This window comes from Gavialis gangeticus, unplaced genomic scaffold, assembly GCF_001723915.1.
Source record: "Gavialis gangeticus isolate Ggan-Ray unplaced genomic scaffold, GavGan_comp1, whole genome shotgun sequence".
Lineage (NCBI taxonomy): Eukaryota > Metazoa > Chordata > Crocodylia > Gavialidae > Gavialis > Gavialis gangeticus.
Window position 1 is genome coordinate 22,403,157 of NW_017729028.1, and position 23,761 is coordinate 22,426,917.

General features: G+C 45.1%; 1 protein-coding gene across 1 annotated transcript in view; it reads right to left on the minus strand.

Moving 5' to 3' along the window:
- Positions 1-23,761, minus strand: part of HS1BP3 (HCLS1 binding protein 3) — a 102,011-nt gene that overhangs the window by 24,405 nt on the left and 53,845 nt on the right. The window contains exons 5-6 of the mRNA XM_019520807.1: positions 4,194-4,348; positions 3,572-3,707 (exon numbers count right to left, since the gene is read on the minus strand). Of these exons, the coding sequence (XP_019376352.1) occupies positions 3,572-3,707; positions 4,194-4,348 (291 nt within the window). The remainder of the gene's footprint in view (positions 1-3,571; positions 3,708-4,193; positions 4,349-23,761) is intronic.

Sequence of the window (23,761 nt, forward strand, 5' to 3'; positions counted from 1 at the left end):
TTCCAGACCTTGGGGGCTCGGACAGTAAAGAAATTCTTCCTTATGTCCAGCCTGAAACGGTCTCGCAGTAGTTTATAACCATTTGACCTCGTCATCCCTTGGGGTGCTCTGGTGAATAAACGTTCCCCCAGATACTGGTGGTCAACCCTGATAAACTTATACGTGGCCATCAGATCACCCCTGAGCCTGCACATTTCCAGGCTAAACAGCCCCATGGCTCTCAGCCTGTCATCCTAAGGTCTGTTTTCCTGACCTCTGATCATGCGTGTGGCTCTTCTCTGGACTCTCTCAAGCTTCTCCACATTCTTTTTGAATTGTGGATCCAAAAACTGGACACAGTACTCCAGCTGCAGCCTCACCAAGGCTGAGTACAAGGGGAGAATGATGTCCCGGGATTTGCTTGAGAAGCATCTATGGATGCAAGCCAGCATTTTGGTCGCTTTACTAGCCACAGCATCGCATTGCAGGCTCATGTTTATGCCTCATGTCTCAAGGCTCATGTCTTCTGGAGTGACAGATGGGGAGGCACAGGACATCGTGTCCTGGCTTTGGACAGCAGCACAGACATGGGGGCTGGGAGCATCCAGGGCTACAGAGAAGCAGCTGGGAGTTTGCACAGCAAATCACAGTAGGGTAGAGACTGAGAGTGGATGAGGAAAGGTGTAGGGACCATACACCCTTCTGCAGGACACACACTCCACATTTGGCTCGGCATCTTTCCTGAGGGTATTGGTTTGGAGCAGAGTGGAGGCATGATCTGCCAAATACCGGAGCAGAGACTCCTCATTCAACTCCATGTCTGTTAAAGAGGGCAGCAAGAGCCACATATGGAAAGGGGCAGTATCATCAGTTGAGGTGCTGGGCCAGGGACAGAGGCCTTGGGCCAAGGCTAGATGTGCTGTTAGAGGCAAGTCACCAGTCCCAACCAGATTTGGTAGGTGCCAGTGAAATACTGACACTGGTCCAGACTCTCACTGTGCAGGGTGGTGCTCATCTCAAAGGATCTTTCTCAGATGAGTGAGGTGAAAGATGCTGGCCCCGTGACGGCTACCTTACCAGAGGTGGGAGAGAAAGGAAGCAGAAGGAAGGGTCTTCTCAAGGTAGGTATAGCAAGATCTACCTTTTCCTGACTGGACAGCCACAACCTTTGGAGAAAGTTTTCAGAGCAGTCTGGCACAGGCTGGTATTCCTAGTCAGGTATTCCTAGTCAGACTCTTACCTGGCAGAGCAAAGGGGCACTTGAACGTTGGGTCCTACCACTTGCCTCCTTAGCAGAAATGTTGGTGTCCCCTATTTGAAAACTGAAAAATCCCTGACAAAAAAATCCCGAAGTCACTGCAAGACGCACATGCGCGCTCATGTGGACATGCCCTGAGAAGATTTTGCTCCAATGTGATAGCATCACCAATATTCCTACAAGCACAGGAGGGTTTGGACTTTTGAAGAAAGGGCCAAAACTTATGTCCCTTTAAAAATAATTTATTTGCCAGAGACTTAGGGCCACGCTACTGCCTAGGCTTCTAAACACCACCACTACCAGGGTTCAACAGGAGCTATGGCACCACAGCTCCATATCTGGGGTATGTGTGAACAAAATCAGGAATTAGAGAGCTGCAGATGCACAGTCCATGCAGAGATGAACCACCAAAAGCCTTCAGTTGAGGTACCCATGATGAATGGCCAATTGCAAAAATTTGGATGGCTCCCAAATTCTCTTTGGGCCCGGAGGAAGAGTTTCTATCAGAAGACGCCAGCAGAAACTGCCTTTTTCTCCCTCCATCATCCACATTTTGTCTAGCTCATAGTCAGTTCTCTTTTTCTCCACATGTCCCATATATTTCCTGAAACCAGGTCCTCTTTTACTTCCCATCCTTTATCATATCCTTCCTTAGTCCTCCTATTTCTCCCAGTTTAGCTTCTCCATTCTCCTCTGCAAGGTAAACAGGTTTGTCAGTCCATAACTCCAGGAGGGCTAAGATTTCTTTACATAGCTAGAATTTCCAATGCATTTTTTTCTGTTGGGCCTCGGCTTTATTTTCTGCTGCATTACACCTACTCATTTCCAGTTAGATGGTGATTGGCTACTTAAAGGCACTGTGATAATCTGAGGAAAAAAATGCTGGAACTTCACCATAACCTTCTCTTCTTGTTTTCATTATCACCTACTTTGGCAGTTGGTCACTTGCTGCCGGCTATGATGACCCTAAGGCTATATGAGAACACAGTCCAGCAGTTAGCAGACATTAGAAGCTTCTTTCCCTGTAACAAAGGAAGGGAAACTGGCTGCTTTTGTGTACATGAATATGAGAGATAGATGGACTTTCTCCAATGGGTAGCAGTTATGGCAGGGGTTGCACTAAATGTTCTTACTCATTTGAACAATCTGGGTCAAACATTTTATGCCTAGATTGCTAGCACAGGCTGAAGCAGACATACAAGACTGTAAGCGTGTGGATACTCACTCCCAATATTCTGCTTCAGTAAATCAAATTATGTCTTGCTACATTGTGTCTGATAAACATCAGATGTATGGCCACTGTGTAATAGGAGATGGCATATAACTTAATTTAACTTCTGGTTAAATTAAGTTGGGTATTTCTGCCCAATATTTTAGTACCAATGCATTTTGCACAAACAGTGACTGCAGACATACTAGTTCCAAGAGATTAAGACCATCCAGCAGAATTTTTCTTTTCCATTTAGAACACGTTATTAAAATACTGAAGACTTGGGTGAGAGAAAGGATGGTACAACACATAGCTTGGCCCTGACTGGGACTCAGAGGGCTCAAGTTCAACTCTTTGCTCTTTGCATCACTTCTCTATGTGATAATATGCGGATAATGGGGCAAAAAAATTCTCAGTCAAGAATGTTATGAAGATAAGTACATTCAATTATAAGATACACATATGAGTATGAATATAGAGAGCTATGAGTTCTGTACTGCGTTATTTTAGACAGGGGGAATGCTGAAAACTGTTTCCTACCCGTCATTCTGAAATATGGGCATTTTACCTTCATATACCACTGATCAAAATGTAAATGAATATTAGGGACAACATCAATAACCAAGTCCTTTACGACTGTATATAGAGTGTAAATTATAAGCCAGCACATTCTAGCCACTTGAGCTCAAGCTGAGAGCCAAGAGCTCACAAATTCTGCCAGCTCCAAAAACTAAATTCATCAAGACAGTTTCAGTTGGAAAGCAGAGATGGTATTTACCCTCCAGCTAACTGAAAACTATTTGCAAAGGCACCTTGGAAAAAGAAAAGGTGCCACAATTTGGCACTAGGTGTTAGGTATATAATAACATAGGATCAGAAGTGATTTCCTGGGTAATCAAGTTCATTCCCTAGCAACCTCAGGGAGCTATTTTACAAAGTGTGATATTAGGGATATTTCTGTAATGGATTTCTAAGCTCTTAAATAAACTTCTTCCATTATTTAATATGAACATGAAAGCATTAACCCACTTCAGTACAGATCAGTTTTCAAAGCTTCAGTTAAAGTCTTGCTCAGGTAGGCCTGATGGAGACTACTATCATGGGGCCACGTGGTACACAAATACCTGAATAGCTCCTCAATGTCCTCATCAAGGCTGGTGCTTAATCTTTGCTCTTTCTGTCCACAGGCAGTTGGCAGCAGTAGTGAGTCACCAAGTTTAACAGTCCCACCAAGGTCTGGATCTTCAAATAACTTTAGGTCTAAAGAAGGAACCAGCAGAAAGTGTTAGTTACCTGCACATGACATAAAGCAACACCAACACAGATGCCAGCAAAGGAAGCCAGCCATGTATTGCATTGATTTTTATACAAAACTTCCATTTTAAAGTAAAAATCCACAAAGTGCAAGGAAATAAATTGTTGACATATTGCACTTGCAGGGCCTCTAAATCTATTCCCTTCAGGAACTCAGGAATAGTTTGTACCCAAGCCTGCTTACATCTCGCTTTTCAACATAAGACAGACACCCATAAAAACTGTAAATCCAAGTTCCAACAGTATATGAATCCTGTAATTCAGGTCCTGCTGTTTTAAATCTCCAGCTGATTTTGCACCAGGTAAAAATCTGGCCTAAAATTGATGAGTCCGAATCAAAGTTAAACCAATCCATTTTAAATGCCCAAAGTCATTTTTAAAACTTTAGGGAAAGCAATCTAACTCTACAGATCAGAGATAGAACTGATTTACTATCTTTGATTGATGAGTCCTTGGAACCGGTGGATGAAAAATCCTTTACTGGGCCAAACAGTCCTTCATCTGGATCTATTTCCTCATCAAAAATGTTTAACTTGGGCCTGTCTTCCTTGGCTGGAGGAGGTGGGAGCTTCTTCAGTTTTTTAGATCTAAAAAAGGACAAGAACAAAATTCAGCTGCTATTGTGAAACAAGCATTCTCAAGCAACTGGAACTAAAAGCATTCTGTTTATAAAGCAGCATATTCACAATTACAATCTTTTCACATTTGGTTTAAATTGCTTTATTCTTTGCAGGATTTTCAATTTTGCAGGGAATAGCAGTAGAAACATCACCAATTCCAGTAGCTAGCACTGGAACAGAGTAAAAAGAAATGGTTTGATAAGGAGCAGAGTGTAGGCCATCCAGTCTGTCCACTGATCAGCTTGGATATGATACAGGCACACATTAAATATACCAAACGTTTCAAAAGCCTCATTAAACCCTATTCCCCAGTAACAAGGCCCAAGGTTGGGGGCTGGGCTGCATACTGTGCATGTCCAGGGAAAATAGGAGAGAAAATAGCACTGCAACCTCACGAGTCCCAAGATGGATGTCGTACACAGGGGACCTCCTTCACAGCTTACTGCACGTTTGGCTGAAGGGAAGGCAGACCTAGTGGTTGCTAGGCCCTACATCACACTGACCGCTGGAGAAAGTACCCCAGGTCATGAATTTTACTCAAACACCTATGGCACCCAGGGCTCAATCAGAAGCATGGGTGGGGACTGGAGCAGGGGTTGGGGGTGTTGCACAGCCAAGTCAGTGCGTGGGGCCTGGAGCAACGAAGCCCTGTGCTGGCTGCACTGCCATGGTGAGGCGTCCCCTGACAGCCTGGCAGCAGTGGGGGTGGTGGCAGCATGGAGCTGTGCCCCCCACTGCTGCCCAGTAGGCAGAGGGTGTGCAACCAGTGTGGGGCTCTCAGGGGAAAGGCAGCAGGGCAGGGAGCCCCAAGCCTGCAGCAGGCAGCCCATATCCATCTCCCTGCTCCACCTAGCTCTGTTTCGGCCAGGTGGGGGAGGGGGTGGTAAAGTGGGCATGTTTTGTGTCTTGATGCCCATCTTGCTTGGGTCACCTGAGCCCAGAAGTCTTTCCTGCCCAAGTGTGGGGGGGGAGGGGGGAAGCAATGATCTGTAAGGTCCCCTCCAGTCCCTGACATCTATGAAACTATAATTCCCCCTGCAAAGTGAGAGCATGTATGATCCCTGACACTCCCTCCCCGCAGCTGCAATGTACGCCCTCGCAGACACCCCCATCCCCACCACCGCACCACACAGGCATGGAACCCCGTGCCGCCCCGTTCCCACCCTCGGCTCCACATGCCACTCACTACATTGCCCCACCACCGGAAGAAGAGGTTGCTGTCGCAGTGAGACCATGATGGCAGCAGCAGTGGATGGGCAGGAGCCCAGGGACAGCAGCATAACCCCTTGTGAGCTGTACATGGCCAGTGGGCTGCCAGCTGGACAAGCCTCTACCTTAGAGCATCACAGCATTTGCACACAATGTCTAGAACTGTGAACCCACAACCTTAACAGATGTGTGCTAACAAGTTGCCAGAGCAGACCCAGTAGATGTCTCTCACAAGAGAAAAATCTCCTTTACCCACCCACTCAGGTTTCAACCTGTAGCAAAACCGATTGGCACCCAACGTGTCATTACCCTCCAAAGAAGAAGGGACTGAGCTCCATAACAACAGGTGCATGCCAAGCGTGTTAAAAGGCCCAGTAAAATACTCGTTGGATTACAGCCACACGCCGAGAGCAGAGTCCAATTACTTTATAACAAGTTTATAAGAAACAAGACAAAAGCCCGGGTGGTGCGTTGCCACCGACAATTCAGCTCCTAGCAACAAGCGCTTGAGGAGAGCACATAAGACCCACATGTAATGTTTAATCACAGCAGGCCCTGGAGACACGTTGTGGTCAGCAGAACGGATGAGGAAGCATTTGCTGAGCTCTTTATTCAGTGTTTTGACGCAGTGAGGAGCCATAAAAGATGTACGAGAGGGAAGGGCAGGTGGTTACAACACAGGCCTGGGTAACCTGGGTTCAATTCCTGATCAGCTGTAACTCTTGGGTGGTACTGGGCAAGTCTCCTAGGACCAGGCTGTCTTTGTAGGCACCTAGGCTTCACACGGCACATGGCTGCCAATGGATGGGGTAAGTACTGACGATCCCTGCCCAATGACCAGGCAGGACTCGGCTGATTCAGAGCTCCTGGCGCAGAGCAGGGGGGTGCCTACTGCTAGGTGACAAAAATGCGAGGCCCATGGATGTGCCTGAGGTTCACGCTATGGCTGCCAGTCACTTGGGTCCTGGAGCATCCGGGGGGAAGCACCGACATGCACCAATAATACTGAGTTCAGTACAAAGCACAGCACAGTCACTCCCACTGTGGGAGTCCCATCTCTCGCACAACAGCCTCGGGGCTACAAGGATCACCCAGATAGTGGGAGACCCCCGTTTAGGCCCCTCAAGGGGCAAGAAGGAAAGGAAACAAGGGGAAGCAGGTTTCTGTGGAGACAGCTAATGAGTCATGCTCCACCCGGGGTTGAATCACCCCTCAGGCACCCAGCTGATGCATCTGCCAGAGGCCAACTCTCCCTCAAAGAGACGGAGCCTTGAGAGCAGCAGGAAGGGCTCTGCAAAAGTCTGCAAATGAACTTCTAGACGCCCCAAATCCCAGCATCTTGCCTTGACTCTTGGTCCCTGTTCTTCAACTCCTGGCAGCTTAGTCTGGCTTCCAGCCCTTGGCTTGTGCTAACTACAGCGCTCAGCTCCTCACTCTAGGGTCTCGGTGGCTTCCTGATCCCAGTTTGAATTGCAGCTTCCTGATTCTGGATCCTGGACCTTTGCTTGTTTCTAGCAACGACTCTGGCTCCCTGACCCCAGCCCATTCCTGATCACATCTTTGGCCTACAGGTGCTGTCCTGACTAGACCTGGGCTCCTGATGCCTGGCCCTTACTGCCTCCATCCCAGCTGTGACAACTGCTTTTCCTTAGTAAGGGGGAAACCCTGGGTTCTCGTTCCTTCTTCCTGGACTGTTTATGCATTTTATCCTAGATAGTCACTAGGTATACGGCAGATATAGCCTGGAGAGCACAGATCAGAGTCCGGCACTCCAACCCTTCCTAAGAGTGCGCCCTACTCAAGAGGCTAGGAAATCATCCTGTCTCTTTTTTGTTCACCTTCTGCTCCTACAACACTTGTATTTTTGGCTACCCCATGGTCTAGCCCCAACAGGAAGAGGTGGAGACTGCCCTCACCCAGACTATTTTATAGCTTGGTGGTTAGGGAACTCTCCTGGGAGGTGGCAGATATAGGTTTAACCCCCCTGAACTAAGGCAGAACTCAAATCTGCCACTTCCTGGGTGAGTTCTGTAATCTCTAATATGCTATGATGCAAAAGTGAGCCCTGACGCCATGCCCACCAGGTGTATTTTCAAGTGCCAGCAGCCACTGGTGCTCAGTTTTGTGGTGTCAGATGTGCTGCATGGGAATTTAACAGACTGAATCCCTTCAGGGGTTCAGATGCCACCCTAGCTCTGGTCCAGACTGCAGCAGAGCTTAAGTGAGAGTTCGACGCCTACCTGCTTAAACTCCATTGTGCCAGGCCACGCTCAGTAGCCTGAAGTCTAAGAACCTGAGAATCGTTTCAGGCAGAAATAGGTGCGCTGAACAAAAGAGGTGCAATCTGGATTGCTTTTTTCAACTTTTGATGCCTAAATTCTACCCAAGTTCCGTTTTGGTGCCTTATTTACTGGAATACTTATAATCCCTGCAAAATTGTAAGATTCAGAATGTGAACCTCTTACTCGTGAAAGTGAGCAGTCCTTCATATAAGCCACTCACCGAAGACCACTGATGTAGAGGGAAATGACAGGAAGAAAGGAAGAGCCAGAATATTAACGTCACCACAGAATTGTGTAAAAAGAAAAAAAGAACCAAAAAAAATCTTACTAATATTTCTGTTTAGTCTGGTGACCAAATCCTCCTGATTATATTTGCTCAGTTTTTGTTTTGCCAGGATCTATCATTGGCATCTTCAAAGCACTGGGCTGAAAGCACAGAAATCACAGGGAATGTTTTTTAAGCGTTACCAGGAGAAAGTAGTTTTTTTCTGTTGTCAAGCTGCTTCTTCCTGCCCTTCTAAGGACACCAGTGACATAATCCCAAATGATTCATGTGTGCCTGTAATGTGGCTTACTTGGGGTCAGGCTGAGAAATAATTCCCACAGTTCTGTATTTAGCTGTACCAGTCTCTGCTGCTGCCGCAAGAGCAATAGGGATATTATGGCAAGGCAGCCTCAAGAGCAAGTGTATTCATGAAGCTCCACCACAAGGCTCCATCCTACGGAAGTGCAGAGGAAAGAGCCATCCACCAGTAGACTGCTTTGTTAATTATGGTCCATTAAGGTAAAGCAAGCTGAGGGGAAGGCAATGGAGTTCAGGGCGGTAGATAACAGAGACCCTGTGCCCAGCCCACACCATGAGGAATGAAGCCGCTGGTTGCAAGAATATTGTCCCACACGAACCTCCAGAAGCATTTCTATATTTGGCCCCCATGGATGCTTCTATTGTCTTCTTTGTGTGGTTCATCTCTACATTACATTCATAGTTTCATAGTTGTTAAGGGCTGGAAGAGACCTTACAGATCAGCAGGTCCAACCCCCTGCACTTGGGCAGCAAAGACTGCTGGGATCAGATGACCCCAGCAAGGTGAGCATCCAGACACTTTTTGAAGATCGTCAAGGTGGGTGACTGTACCATCTCTGTGGGGAGCCTGTTCCAAACCCCCGGCATCTGACCTGTAAAGAAGTTTTTCCTTATGTCTAGCCCGAAGCAATCCTCAATCAGCTTGTGCCTATTATTTCTTATCCTCCCCTGGGGGACCTTGGTAAACAGATGCTCCCTCAGACCCTTGATACACTTATAGGCTGCCACCACATCCCCTCTCTTCTCCAGGCTGAACAATCCCAAGTCTTTTAGCCTCTCCTTGTACTTTAGGCCTCTAATCATGTGTGTGGCCCTCCTCTGGACTCTCTCGAGCTTCTCCACCTACTTCCTGATGTGCAGCAGAAGTGGAGGCTCTTAGAAATCCAGCCTGCGAGAGGCTGCTTGGGGCCACTTGGGCCCTGCAAGCCCCACAACCCCTGCTTCTGCCACACACTGGGGGGCTGGGGCCTGGGGGCAGTGGATCAGGAGCAAGGGGCACTGAGTTGGGGCTGGCTATTGATGTTTACAAATGGGTCCTGGTACAAAAAAGGTTGAAAACTGATGAACAAATAAATAATAAAGCTGCTTCCCTCCTGTCCCTCTTCCACGCCCCTTAACCCATGCTCTTGGAACCAGCACCCCTCACCTTGTGCTGTTCCCCATTCCCACAACCTCCCCTGTCTCAGAACCAACTTGGCTTGTTATGCTACAGAAACACAGAATTAGAATGTGTGTTTTGGAAAGAAAATGCTAAGGAAAAGTTTCAGATTAGGATCTGAAATATTGCACTTCAGATGAAATCTCAAATAATACCAATATGCATTTTTAAGCACAAACACATCTTTGTTTAGAAAATGGGATTGAATTACAGCTGCACTATTAAAATAGCAGTAATAACGACACTTCTTTGGCAAACACGCATTCCTGTAAAACAAAGACTCTATGCATTGGTTCATGCAGAAAACAAAAATGTCATCTGCTTTTTTTCTTTTTATTCCAGCTGTGTTCATTTTCCAAAGCTACGTGGTAACAACAGTCAAGACAGAGGAGGTCATTTTTATCTGCTTTGGGCAAGGGGTGCAGAATGGGAAATCTCAGCATTGCCTGACTGCTAAGCACAAAGCAACAGTGACAAGCCTTTGCTGTGGTGAAATCTCACCTCCAACAGCCAGCCCTTTCTTGCAGAAGACACTAAAGACACTGGAACAGAAGTGACAGCTAACAATGATTTAAATGGCTTTAAAGGATAAAAAAGCAAGGACATTTCTAATACATAGAATAAGTATCATAGATAAGAAACAACACTCAGTGGGAAAATCAATTCTTTTCTGAGATCTCCAAAGCAGGCCAGTCTTGGATTAGAGTTCTAAAAATTCAACAGATGGGGAAAAAAACACAACAGTAAAGGCCAGATTTTCAGTTCCCATTTAGGAACCTAATTAAGCAGGCAGCACTTAGGAGCTGCTGCTGTTCTCAAGGGAAGCTACTGCCTGTTGAGATGTTTTAAAAATCTGGCTTTATTTTTTTTATGACATCATACTTCCTTGTGATTGGAAAACATACAGATACCCTTTGACATACAGTAATTCGTAACTCTAACCATAAATATGAGTATTCCCATGAAAACTCTTTATCTAAATTCACAGTAAAACAGAACAGCACAGAAAATTATTGCAGGCCACTGCAGTTTATCTCAAAGGAAGGAAGTCAGATAGGAAGTATGTTGCCATTTACTTTGATCTTCTAGACCAGTATAGATGATATAATCAGAAACAAAAGTAAGCCTGGCAATGGTACAATTCCAATACAAGACAGAGACAGGAAAACTGGCAATGACGATGAAGAAAAGGCAGAAATATTCAATAAATATTTCTCTTTTGTGTCTGTGAAAAAGCAGGATGGCACACAGGGAGCTTCTGCTGATAATGAAATATTTTCTATTCCAAAGGGAAAGGGATGATGTTAGACAGTAACAGCTAAAAATAGATACTTTCAGATCAGCAGGACCAGAAGACTGCCCTCCAAGAATGTTAAAAGGAGCTCTCTGAGCTACTCGCATTATTTATTGAATTTCAGAATTTTGAGGAAGTGTCACACGGCTGGAAAAAAAACAAACTAACATTGCGCTGATATTTAAAAAGGCTAAATTAATGGGATGGTAAAGTTTATTACTGGTCAGTTAACTTGACATTGATGGGTAAAATCACAGGAAGACTGATACTAATGATATCAGCCTCTTCATTCTTTACTGATTGAATCCATTAATATCAGTAAAAGTGGTTTTATGGAAGACAGGTCATGTCACATCCACAGCATTGTTTTTAATGAGATTACAAGTTTGGTTGACAATTATAAGTTTAATGACTGACACAAAGGTAGGCATAATGCATTTAAGAGCTCCATTTCTCTTTTTCAAGCCAGATAAGACAAGGAGACAAGAAGTCCCTGATCTACACTTTTGTGGGAAGAGGTGTGATGTTTTGACAAAGAGGCAGTCTTTCAATGGTCCTCACTGGTATGTGATAAGGGATTCGAGAGAACCTTATATCCGTCCACACTGGCAGTGGCGTGAAAGTGGTGCCACTTCACTGGGAAGAGAGATACGAAAACTCCTTCTTGGCAGCCAGAAGCTGGTCTAGGTCTTAGAGGAAGCAGATTCAGGTCTTAGCCTGTGTCTGCTCTCCCTTTGTTCCCTGTCTTACCCAGGGGCAGGTGCTGTTTCCTCTGGGTGGTGAAGAAGGAGAAAAAGTAGGGAATGAAGATACACCCATTCTTGAGGGATGCATATTCTGGAGTTACTGGTGATGGGTGTACTGCCTTCGGTACTACTATCATGTGAATGAAGCTGCTTCCTCAACCAGATCCCAGCTTAAACAGCACAGACCTCAAGCACAGACACAGTCATTTGCATGATAAGCATCTGGTTCAGGCCTTAGGACTTTAAACCATAAACCCCTGCACAGGGACAGCTTCTCATGCTGGGAAATCAGCGTGTACCTAGTAGACAAATACCTGAACTACGCAGAAAAAAACCCACATAATACGAATGAGCATAAGAATGACTTCTCTAATGAAATACAACCAATTAACATGTATGCATGATACGTCCTGGGCAACTTTGTGACCAAAGTCAATTTATCTGAAATGAAGAGAATGTAAAAAGTCCCACCCACCTGATGCATCTTTACTGTGTGCTACAGGGATTGTGAGAACCAGACACAGAAGGAGAGGGAGAGGCTCCATGAATAAGGAATTCCTATTTTTCATAAGTGCACTGGGCACTTCCCTCTGTTCATGCACTTCTTATTAATTTCCCTTTGTATGTAACATAAGGATGCTAGAAGAAAGGGAGGAGAGGAATTTGAAATCCAAACATGTGTATCTACCACACCAAAGTCAACACCTCACGCAGTGGTGACAATGATTTCTATGGCTTCTGAGAAGTAAGAATGAGAAATGGAAACAGCAGTCATTTGTGGTATGAATGGTTGGCTCCCTGAACAACGAAATAGGGAACGATGGATAAGGCATAGCTGTTTCTGGCTCGAGCAGGATGGAATAATTTACTAGAACTATTCAGTCATAAAATTTTAATACAGAATTAACTAACTACCACCTTATTCTCAAAAGTGCTGTGCACTCACAACTGTAGCAGGCATTGGCTGGCATTCAGCACCTCTGAAAATCAAACTCTAAATATGCTTTGCTATTCTTATGGAAAGTCACTGTTTGATCGTTCAAAACCTGTTTCGCAGAGGTTTAATTTCACGCTCCCTAATCATACAATGCACCTCATCTCCTCGCTGTCCCCAGCATCATCCAGCATGTAGCCCATCGTATATGCTCATCAGCCCTTCTGTTTCACGCTGTGCTCCCTAGCATAAGAGACATGATTCCCACTGTGCTGCTACTGTGACTGAATTTGCTGCTCAGCCTGTGCCATACCCACTGCATCCAAATGCAAAACAGATACAAGCAACTAGGGACATGGGAAAATCTCTAATTTTATCTGCCTATGAACAGAGATGCCTCCAATGAACAAAAGGCAAATCTTTTCTTCTACATCATGCTCTGCCCCTGCTCCAGCCCTAGAGTTTCTTTGGAAAATTAGATCTGAAGACATCCCTCTTTTTGGCCAGGTACAGACAAATTCCCACTTCCATCTCCGGAAAAACCCCTGGCAAATTACAATGGATGCTACCGGCTAAAGATTTCCCTGACAGACCCATCACACTGCATCTTAGTTTGTGATGTCAGACAACTGCAGGTTACCAAGGCAGTGGCAATTTCCAGCAGCAGCCTGACAGGATTTGGAAGTAAGCAATGCCATTTAACAAGTATACTGCCTTGACTACTTGATCCTGTAGCCCAGGATGCACCTGGTGGAAACTGGTCTTCAGCCAGCCTCAGTGAATTACTATTGCCCCATCCCTACTGCTCAGAAGAGTCGATTAGTCCTTGTTTTTGCCTGCTGTGCCTGGAAACAAAATAAACCAATCATCACAGCATGGTAATGGCTCTATAGGAAAGAAAACAAGATAAGACATGACACACTGGAGTGTCACAGGGACCAAGCAATGGTGTGAATGTTGACAGGACACCACACACAACTGCTGTCCCCCTGTCCAAACCAGAGTTCACCTAAGCAGTCTGGTTTTTTTAATGTACACTGAATCTATAGAAATATTTTATAGCAGATAGGATTTTTAAAAATTAAATAATACATGGGGTCCATCCAAGAGATAACTTGGACTGGGCAGCTGTCATCATGGATACATGTATTACAAGAAGAAATCCTCTCATTCAAGCAAGACTTCAGTAAGGTGAAGTTAGGTTGCAGGTATGGGCTTATGAGTGTCTGTCAGAGAAGAAATGTCCTTCAGATGTTTAAAACTGAGGAAATGCAGAGATAAACAGGCACTTCTCAAGCCAGGCACCCCACTTCCTAAAGGCTGGGCACTGCCTCCGCAAGGGCAGATATCTTCCGTAGAGCAAAAGGACTGCAATAGCTAACTCAACTTGCTGTTTTCTAACTGGATTTGTATATGCACACTTCCAATACCATGACTTCTCAGTGCACAAACCTTTGCATGCAACAGTGACATCTGGTGAATTAGTCACAAGGATAACTCATCACTTTGGTCTTATTAGCTCACTGAACCCTGACATGAGTCCGACTGATTTCTACACAAAACACTTTGATTAAATCATCATCCCTTAAAACAGTTATTTCCAAATAAAAACCACGCAAGAATTTGCTCCTGACAATCAGTTGACTTAAAAGATACAGACCTAAGATGTCCATCACACCTGTCAAGACAAGCGATGCTCACAAACCACAGTCTATTCTTCAATAAAGCCTAACCAATCAACAATTCTGCAAAATGGCACAATTTTCTGTTTTTGCCATGAGTGCAAGTAAGAGCGCAAAGCAAAAATCTTTGATGAACTATTTTATTCCTTCATAATTACGTAATTCTTATATAGTAAGCATTTGGAAACGTACTGAGAAAATATACATTAAGCAGTGATCTGTATAATCATGCAATTCTCATATAGTGCACTAGGGCATACACGTGGAATTACTGGAATATATTAAGGCTGTGCAAAATTTCTCCACGCGTTTCGTTTCAAAAGTGTTTTGATGTGTTTCGAGCTCAAAACAGTAAAATCGAAACAAAACAAAAGCCTTGAAAACGAAACGAGGGCACTGCAGATCTGTACGCAAAATGACAGCATGCTGCTGCTGCTGGCAAGTGATACAAGTTTTGCTTTGAACAGTTTGAGGTGCAGTTTCACAAAAATCCCTGCACCTATCTCCTTGAAACTCAGGCTAGACACGACAGTTATAGGCATTTTAGTGATTCCCCATTATAGCCTATGGCCGAATCACCGAAATAGTGTCAAAACTCCGAAACAGATTAGGACGGATCGAAATGGAACAGTGATCCGAAACACCAAAACCAATCACCGTCCCTCTGAAACCAAAACTGAACTGAAACAGCCATTTTGCAAAGCCCTAGTAAGCCTCACTGTACATCCCCCCAACAATGGACTTCAAATGCCAGTGCCCCAAATTGTACTGTGATACCGCAGTGCTTCAATCACCAATGCTGCCATTTTCAGACTGGTCTCCTTTTTTCCTTCAAGTTAGCCTATTCCTTGAGATTTGCTCCACTAGTGAAAGTGAAAGATCAACATTACATCCTTAGAAGGGACAAGAGAGATGAAAGAATGCAAAAAGCACCTTTCAAACAGAATCACACTATTAAACCAGCATGATTTAATCATCCTTACACATATGGCCTCAGGCATTGTCACGCTGAACTTTTGGGATCCCTGCCTCTTTGTGTGAGGCAGCAACACACTCAGACACACACCACAACTCTGCAAATGCTTTCACCTAGATCAGAAGCACTTTGCAAGAATTTCTCTTTACATCAGTACTACTGGTAACTAGGGCTGTGTGTAGACGAAACAAGGGGCATGCGTGCACAACACCTTAAAGCAACTTAAATGCTTTTGCACCACTTTAATGGTGTTGGTGTTTGCACACATCAGTGGCATATTGCACAGTAATTCCCGCCACTGTAGCAAATTCGGCAGCGTAATGCATCTTATGTGACTTGGGGCGCAGCTAACTAAAACTCCTCCGAGGAATTTTAGTTTGCTGTCCTAACAGCCATGAAGTGAAGCACCAGGCTCCATGCAGCTAAGAGGCTCTGCAGGAAGCCCGTGCAGGCAGCCTGGCAGCAGCCCGGGAAGGCTGGCTCTGCCCAGGGAAAAAAAAAAGCAGCTAACCTGATATGTTTTTTTCCCCTTCCTGGAGCCTGCCTGCCTGCCTGAGTTGTGCAGGGGCCCGGTGCTTCCCTCCACAGCTGCAGTGCCTCCCAGGACCACCTGAGTCAGATGCCTGCAGGACAGTGCCGCTGGGGGAGTAGGAGTGCTACTGCTGTGGAGGGAAACACCAGCCCCCACACAGGCCAGGGACTGCTCCACCCACCGGCAGCTCGCCCTCTGCTCCCCGCCCCCAGAGAGACAGGTAAGTGCATGGGCATGTGCATGACACGGAGGTTTACTTGGCCCTAAATTGAAGCAATGTTTTTAAAAACCTGCTGCTTCAATGTAGGGCCTGTGTTTCATCTACACGTGCCCTAGCTTCCTCCAACTGCCACATGAATGCACCTACCTGGCTGCTGGTTCAGGAGGCAGTGCACATCTCTGAGCATCCAGCTACCTGGCAAAACAATGGTAAGCTTGCAGAGCAGCCCTGAGATAAGTTCCCTGTACAATGTATGGAGAGAGGCTGGTGCATACAAATGAAATTCATAACTGGCAGCATGCTCAGCAGGGGAACACCAGAGGCAGCCAACAGGAAATGGGGGAAAGGGATGCATCTGGGATTCACAGCTCCCAGCTCTCTCCTGAACTTGGGCACTGAAATGATTCCTTTGGGTATTTACAGATGGCTCATTTTTCTTTCAAGATACGGCAGTGGTGGTAGCAGCTGATGCTGCCCACAGGGTTGCCAACCCTCCAGGATTGTCTTGGCATCTCCAGGAATTAGATATAAATCTCCAGGAGACTGCTGAGAGTCACCCAGAAGATAAATTATAGGGCATTCATGAAAATAAATACTAAAATGTTGAATCTGATTTATACAGTAGTCCAGTGGGTTTTTAAAATTTAATAGCCAGGTGCATTTGCCTTCCTGACGTGAAGTCTATGCACCATAATTAATGTCATTGATGAAACCTCCTAGAATAGGTTCAAACAGATTTGGCAACCCTAGCTGCCCCCTTTCATGTAATAGCCTTGTACTTAGTATGATCACCCAGGAAGTGGGATACCTGGGTTTCTGATTCTCTGCAGCCTAAAGGGGTTCTAATTCACATCTCCCAACTCCTAGGAGAGTGCCTTAAACACTTGGCTATGGACTAGGCCTGGCGGAAGGGACACTCCCCACTCTTCCTAGTGCAGATGTGTTCCTGCTCTTCTAAACCTACTTTTGAACAAAAACAGCTGCTATGCTTTGTGTTGGACTCAGTGCTGTTGCTGTGGGTCTGGTGGACTGGACCTTTAGGAGATTTAGACACAGGGAATGTCTATACATGTACTCTGGGGTCGGGGAGAGAAGGGGTGGGTGCTGTAGTTAGAGTGGCTCCAGGAGCTGTTTTAATTAAAGTGTCCACAAGATCATATGTATTCAGCATCCCGTGCTTCAAAATGGTGGAGGGAGCACTTGAACTAAAGCTCATTTGACAAGTTTTCATTCAAGTGCCCCCACTGCCATTTTGAAGCTCAGGGGCTCTGAACAGACGTGACACAGAGGCTGTTGGGGTGTGGTAATAGCATGCTCTAGCAGACTCCATTAATCAAGTCTGCTCTGCCGTGCGCTAATTAACATGTGTTGGAGCAGATGTCCAGCACATGTATAGGTGCCCAGAGATGCCAGCTTGCAAATCCCTAATGGCCTTCAGCATGAGGTAGATTCCAAGATGCTCACTCAGCTAAGATGGAGGAAACCCTCAGCATGCACAGCGGCAAAAACTCAAGATTCCTAAATAATTTTGCTGAAGAAAATTTAAACTGCCTATGAACTCTCTGGTACTTACATGACTAGGCAGAGATTTTGTGATGTGCATTATTGGACTTCAGCATCTAAATTCCATCTAAACGGTACTCCTCCTCAAACCCTAATCTTTTAACCTACTGAGCAATGCACAAAATATTCCCATTTGTCTAGGCACTTGACTCCCAGCTCCTCTATAGACTCTTGTGTGGTCCTAGAAAGGTCAGTATTTTTGTCTTTCCAATTTTTCACCTGTAAAACAGCAACAGTATGATTTACTTCCCAGAGATGTTGTGTGTGCTCCAAGCACAACGAGGCATTAATACTTTACAACTCAGACTAGTGCTTTTCAACTGAAGTCAGTGAGACTGTCAAGTGCCCATAAAATAGAGAAGACTTAGGCCTATTTATCTACTGAATAGGGATAACACTGCCACAGGCAGCACAAATTTGATGGACAACTTTAGGGACAACCCACTGCCCAATCAGCTCTTGACCCCTCCATTACTGAAAATGCAACCTGCCATGATGCCTCATGACAGTAGGGTCAACACCAAGCACTTTCCTGAGACCCCCTAGCTCCTTTTTGAATAGTAATGAGCATCTATCAGTGCACCTGGGCTATGGGCCTGGGTATGACTGTAAACTGCATCTGACTGGAGGGCCCAGTAGCAATGTGGTGGGACTACTTGTGATGAAGTAGCTCCTATTAAATACCACAATGTTGCAACCTCCAGATTAAAGTAGCTCAAAAACCTGCCCCCCACTGTTTTGTGGGTACTCATTGGTTGGAGAAAGGCTAAGGGACACTGCCCTGACAGAACTGCACCCTGACTTACGCATTAGGCAGTCAGCAGCAGTTCTTGTCTGTTGTTCTCTGGCAGAAGCTACAACCATCGGGGAACTGAACATCTGGGCTTGGTCTGGCCTTTGGATTCTGTCTCCATGGTGGGGGGGGATAGGTCTTGGGCAGCCTCCACTCCTCCATAGCCTCGCCAAGGCATACATGTTGAAGGTCTTGATGTGATGGTCACAGGACCCCATACAAGTGGATTCATCAGACACCTGATTAGACCTCTTACATGTACACCATGATCCAGAGGCTTGACTGTTGCCTACCTGGGTTAGCTGCAAACAAATGGTAAACATACATTATAGGCTATACAGCTCTTTAATTAATGCCCTGAGCCTTCTCATCTTTCAAATTCTCGCTGGTTTTAATAGCCCTTCTACAACCATAGTGTACAAATCTGAGTTGTAAAAAGTTCCATTTTAGAAACATAAAGGTCAGGTTTTGTTCCAGAGCTCACAATGGCTGCTTGCAAATGTTAAAAAAAACCCCAAAAACTGCTTTACCGGAAGAAGCAGCACATTGCTTCAACCTGGCTCTGCAGTGTCTGTATAGATCGCTTCACTGGGGCTTTTATCAGCTATTAGATACAAGCACCAAAAAGCCCCACTAAAATACCCAATCTCTGCAGATGTTGGGCGAACCGGGTTCAACTAATGTGCACTGCCTCTTCTGGGCATGTGTTGGGCTCAGCACAGAGTTTAAAGTATCAGGTTTTGGATTGTTTTTTTTAAACATCTGCAAGCAACCAAAAAGTTTGGTTTCACACCTCAGGTAAGAAGAGATACTGATTATATATTACTCCTCTGCCTCTTTTTCACTGCACACTCTAATTTCTAGATTTTTTTCTATGCAGACAATAACCATTGCTGGATCAGATGGCCCCCAGTGACACTTGTTATTCCAGCAGTCCCTTTCAGACTATAGACAGATGATCCCAGCTAGTTCTCCAACTATTGCTCTGTATCTCTAGAGAATTATTACTTTCTACAACATGACTTAAAGATTGCAATACAGCTGGTTGATTTATTATAGGATCTTCTCCCTGCTACCACATAGCTCGCTGATGATGAGATGCTGTCTTTCACTGCAGGCTCCATCCTCCTCCTTCCTTTAGGAGGGGGTGAGTGCTGTCTAAAAATGTGAGGGATGTACCAGAGCACATGTGAGTATGGGGTGTGGATAGTACAAGTCTCAGTCATTCAAATCACAAACAAACAGTTGAAGGCTTTGGCCCTGCTAAGTGCTCTGCATTGGAGAGTAAGGTGAAAAGAAGGAAAAGCCTCTATATGAGCACAGGGGCCTGTCCAGAAAGAAGCATTTTCCAGAACAAGCTGCCATTAACTCATTGTGAGAACAGGGCCAGTCATTTGATCTTTCAGTGCCTCTTTTTACCTATCCATAGAACAGAAAACAGGCCATATCCTAGTTCAACAAAGGCCCATAACAGTCAGCTTTACACAAGTGGATAATGTGAACCTTTAAATCTTGTCTATCATAACCACAGGGATACTGTAAATTAACTTTAGTTTGGTGAGCATGGGAGAAAAGACAACAGGAGCAGAAACTGTATTAACTTATTCACCTCACTTTAATAAACTAACCTTGTTGTGATAAAAAACTTCTTGATAACAAGAAGAGGAATAGATACTAAAAATAAGTCTCCAACATGTTACACTTCAGCTTCCAGCTGTTACTCTTGTTCTGTAACTCATTTAAGGTAAAGGATTTTAACAATAATTTCAGAATCTAGGCCTGCAAAATGAAGTGTTTTTGATCAATTAAATATCAAACTCCTCCAGATAAATGTAAATGCTTATTTCTACCAGTTTACTTAAGTGCTCGAATATCTGCTGTCCTCAATCTTTACTGTTTTTATTTTCACACACCCTTGTGATGGAGGGATGTATCGTTCTTCCCATTTTACAGATGGGGAGCTGTGGCTCAGGGAAGCTAAGTGACTTACTGAAGGCTGGACAGGAGGTCTTTGGAGCAAAGAATTGAAACCAATTTCCCAAAATCCTTGAGCAGCCAGTGGGTCACATTTCCTTTCCCTAAGGATATTAACGATCTGGGACAGGGGTGGTCCCTCTTGTTAGTACAGCTCTCATCACAATGGCAAGCTGACCTCTGATCATCACTGCAGTACTAATAAAAACAGGCTGAGGGTCAGATTCAACTGACTTTGAGGTAAATGGGAAGGCTCAGTAGGAGACAGACTTAGACTATGAGCTCCTAACAAAATCCATATTTGCTTTTATTGTATTCAAAGGACAGGAGAGAACCTGAAGTTCCTCTGCCCATAGCCCAGATGAGAGGCATTTGATGGCTCAGACAGCTGCAGGAACAAGAACTTCTAGCACAGGATCATTTCATGTTAGTACAGTCCAAGCCAGAAGTACAGCCAAGCAGCAAACCTGTCACAGAGGTGAAAAATGAGAGCACTTAAGCAAATGGGTTTGGGTAATGTTGTAAGGTTGTTTCGAGGTCAAGAGGCAGCACTGTGCATTTAATGAAGCTTTCAAGAATCTCTCCGTAAACACAATTCTAGGGAGAAATATTTCCAGTTTCAATAAAGCGGGGCAGAGCATGGTTATAGAAATCTGCAGCTTCCCCTTGCTCCAGCTAATTCTGATACCATGTTGGGCTAAACACAGAGCAGCGACACAAAGCGGCAGGGAAGGGAGCAGAGTAGAAAAGACTGATAGACTTAAAGGCTTTTAGCAAATGATTTGAGCTTGTGCAGGCTGATGCAGTGAACCAAGTTTCAACAAGTATTGCATCCCAGCCAAGAGTTAATTGAACATTATAATAAAAGCCCCAGAATCCCTCTGGGAACTTTCTGGTTTTTCCTTTGAGTGCTTCTGAGATGTCCTAAACTATCAGAAAGACATATGGCAGAGCCTGCTGTTACACAAGCACATGTGCACTCCCTCTCCCTCCCTGCAATGGGCCTCAACCTTGATCTTCTGAATGTGTTTGTCTGTGGCCATCTATTAAGACCAGCAGCATAAGAACATAGCTGGGCACCTGGGGCAGCTTCCACACACAGGGGCAGCAGCAATTTCCAGTGATCATGTGGCTGCGGTACATGTGACTGCAGATCTTGATCATGTGGCTGTAGCAACAGTTGTTTTTTTCACGCCCATCACCATCAATGCTCAGGGCAGTTCCCCTTGTTACTTTGCTCTAGTCATGCCACTGATCGAGACTGGCACAATGCCAGCTGTGACAAAGGTAATTTTTAACACATTTGACGGACTGGCTGGCAGTGACCTGGCCCAGGAGTTTTGAAAGGGCAAAAGATGATTGGAGGACTTGGGATTCCCTTTCCTCACCAATCTGGTAATGATTTGGTCCAGGGGTTTTGAAGGGGTAAAAGTTGATTGGAGGACTTGGGATTCCCTTTCCGCACCAATCAGGCCCAAGAGACTCACCCCCTCCCCCCTGTGTCCCCTGATTGGCCCCCTGGGTCACCTGGAGGGGGATAAAAGGGGCAGCGTGGGCTGACTCAGGAGAGACCAGTGAGGGACAACAAGGAAGGAGCTTCACAGAGCTGAGCCAGTGGGGTAGGAGTAGTGCCCCAGAAGAGCCTGAAAGAACAGGACCTGCAGTTAGCAGTGGGACCCTCAACAGCGTGGCATGCAGCTGGCAGGAGAGGCTCCCCATTGGGCTCCAGGATCCCCTAGGAGAGGCTGCAGCCAGCAGAAAAAGCTCTCCTCCACTCCAGCAAGGATCTGAGCAGTGACCTGAGAGGTTCCCAGTTCTGCTTCCAGCTCCTCCAATCAGAGGCTGGGCAGCTCAATGTGAGGCGGGGCTCTGGGAAGGTCAAGACCCCTAGCAGGCTGGAGCAGTGCCACCAGTGGTGGCTGTGTGGCAATGCTCCTACCTACCATATGGGAGATCTGGGCTCAAGTTCCAGCTGAGGTGACTTGAGGTGAGTAAGCTAACAAGAAACAAATTTCCTTGCAGTGGAAAGGGGCCATTGTGTTTTCCCCCCTTTCTCCCCCTCCAGGTACAAAGGCCCTATGTTTCCTTGTCACTTGACATTTTGCATTTTGTGCCTTTTTTTATATTTCACCAACCTGTATTGTTTGTTCTGCTGTTTATGTTTTATATTTTGTTAACCCTGTGTTGTTGTTTTTTTGTTTGTTTGTTTGTTTTTTTTTGTCAATGGTTGTAAGAGTCTAACCTTTGAATCCTGCCCCCTTGGGGCATTGTAATGTCCACTATACCTTCTGATTTTTATGCCTGTTACCTTCCCAGTATTAAAAGGTATATGGTTAAGTCCCCATTGGTGGTCTGGCTCTGCTCTATAGGGGGAAGAGAGTCCCTACACGTCCCACAGTGCTTGTGCACCTGCTTTGATCCCTTCAATTGGAGAGGGGGTACCTCTTGGAGTACTGCCAGGTTACACATGCATCTATCTGGATCTGGATTAAGGACGTATGTTCATTCCAGATGTCCCAAGGGTGGATTCAGGGGAGCGGGGGTGTAGTTGTGCCCATAGTTTTTTATCCCAGCTCCACCCAACTTTAAAACCAACTGCCTTGGGAGGGCTGCAGCATTTCTATTCATGCAGTCAACTGATTTCATTGCTTATTATAATGCACCTGATTCCTGCTAATCTCTCTTCACTCCATAAATACTAATAACTAACTCTCTTCTTTAAATGGTCTTTGTGTTCTATTACTTAAGTTATCCTTTCTTCTGCAATGTTGATGTCTGTTAGCTACTCTTGGTAACATCTCTCTCTCTCTCTCTCAACCCTGCAGATTGTTTTCAGTCCTAGCTAGAAACCTTAACTCGGGTATGGAAATGATCAACAGTGAAGTGTTTGATACACTGTCAAGATGCTCAAGAACTCTAGATTTTGTTTTATGAATCTGAATATGAGTTGTGCATCTAACTATAATGACTACAGAACTAATTAAACAATATCTTTTGACTATTTTTGCTTAGTATGTTGTGTTGTTTAAACCTAATATAAATATAGCAAATTAGTGTATATTCCAATAAAATTATATTTGTTCTTGCTTTGAATTTAAACTGAATAATATATCCCTAGGCAATAGTAAATTTTCTAGTTTCTTTTAGGAAAAGAGAAAACATTTTCTGAAGAAAAATATGTCTTGTGTTGCCAAAAAGGCGGCGTACGCCTGGTGGAAGGGGGGTGAAATCTCCAAAGAGGAGTATACCTACTCAGCTCGGGCCTGTAGGCGAGCTGTTAGGAAGGCCAAGGCGGACATGGAGCTTGGACTAGCGTCCAAGATTAAGGATAACAAAAAGTCCTTTTTCAAATATATTGGGAGGATGAAGAAGGCGCCGGGTAATGTGGGACCCCTGCAGGATACGCTGGGCAATCTGGTGGTTGCGTCAGAGG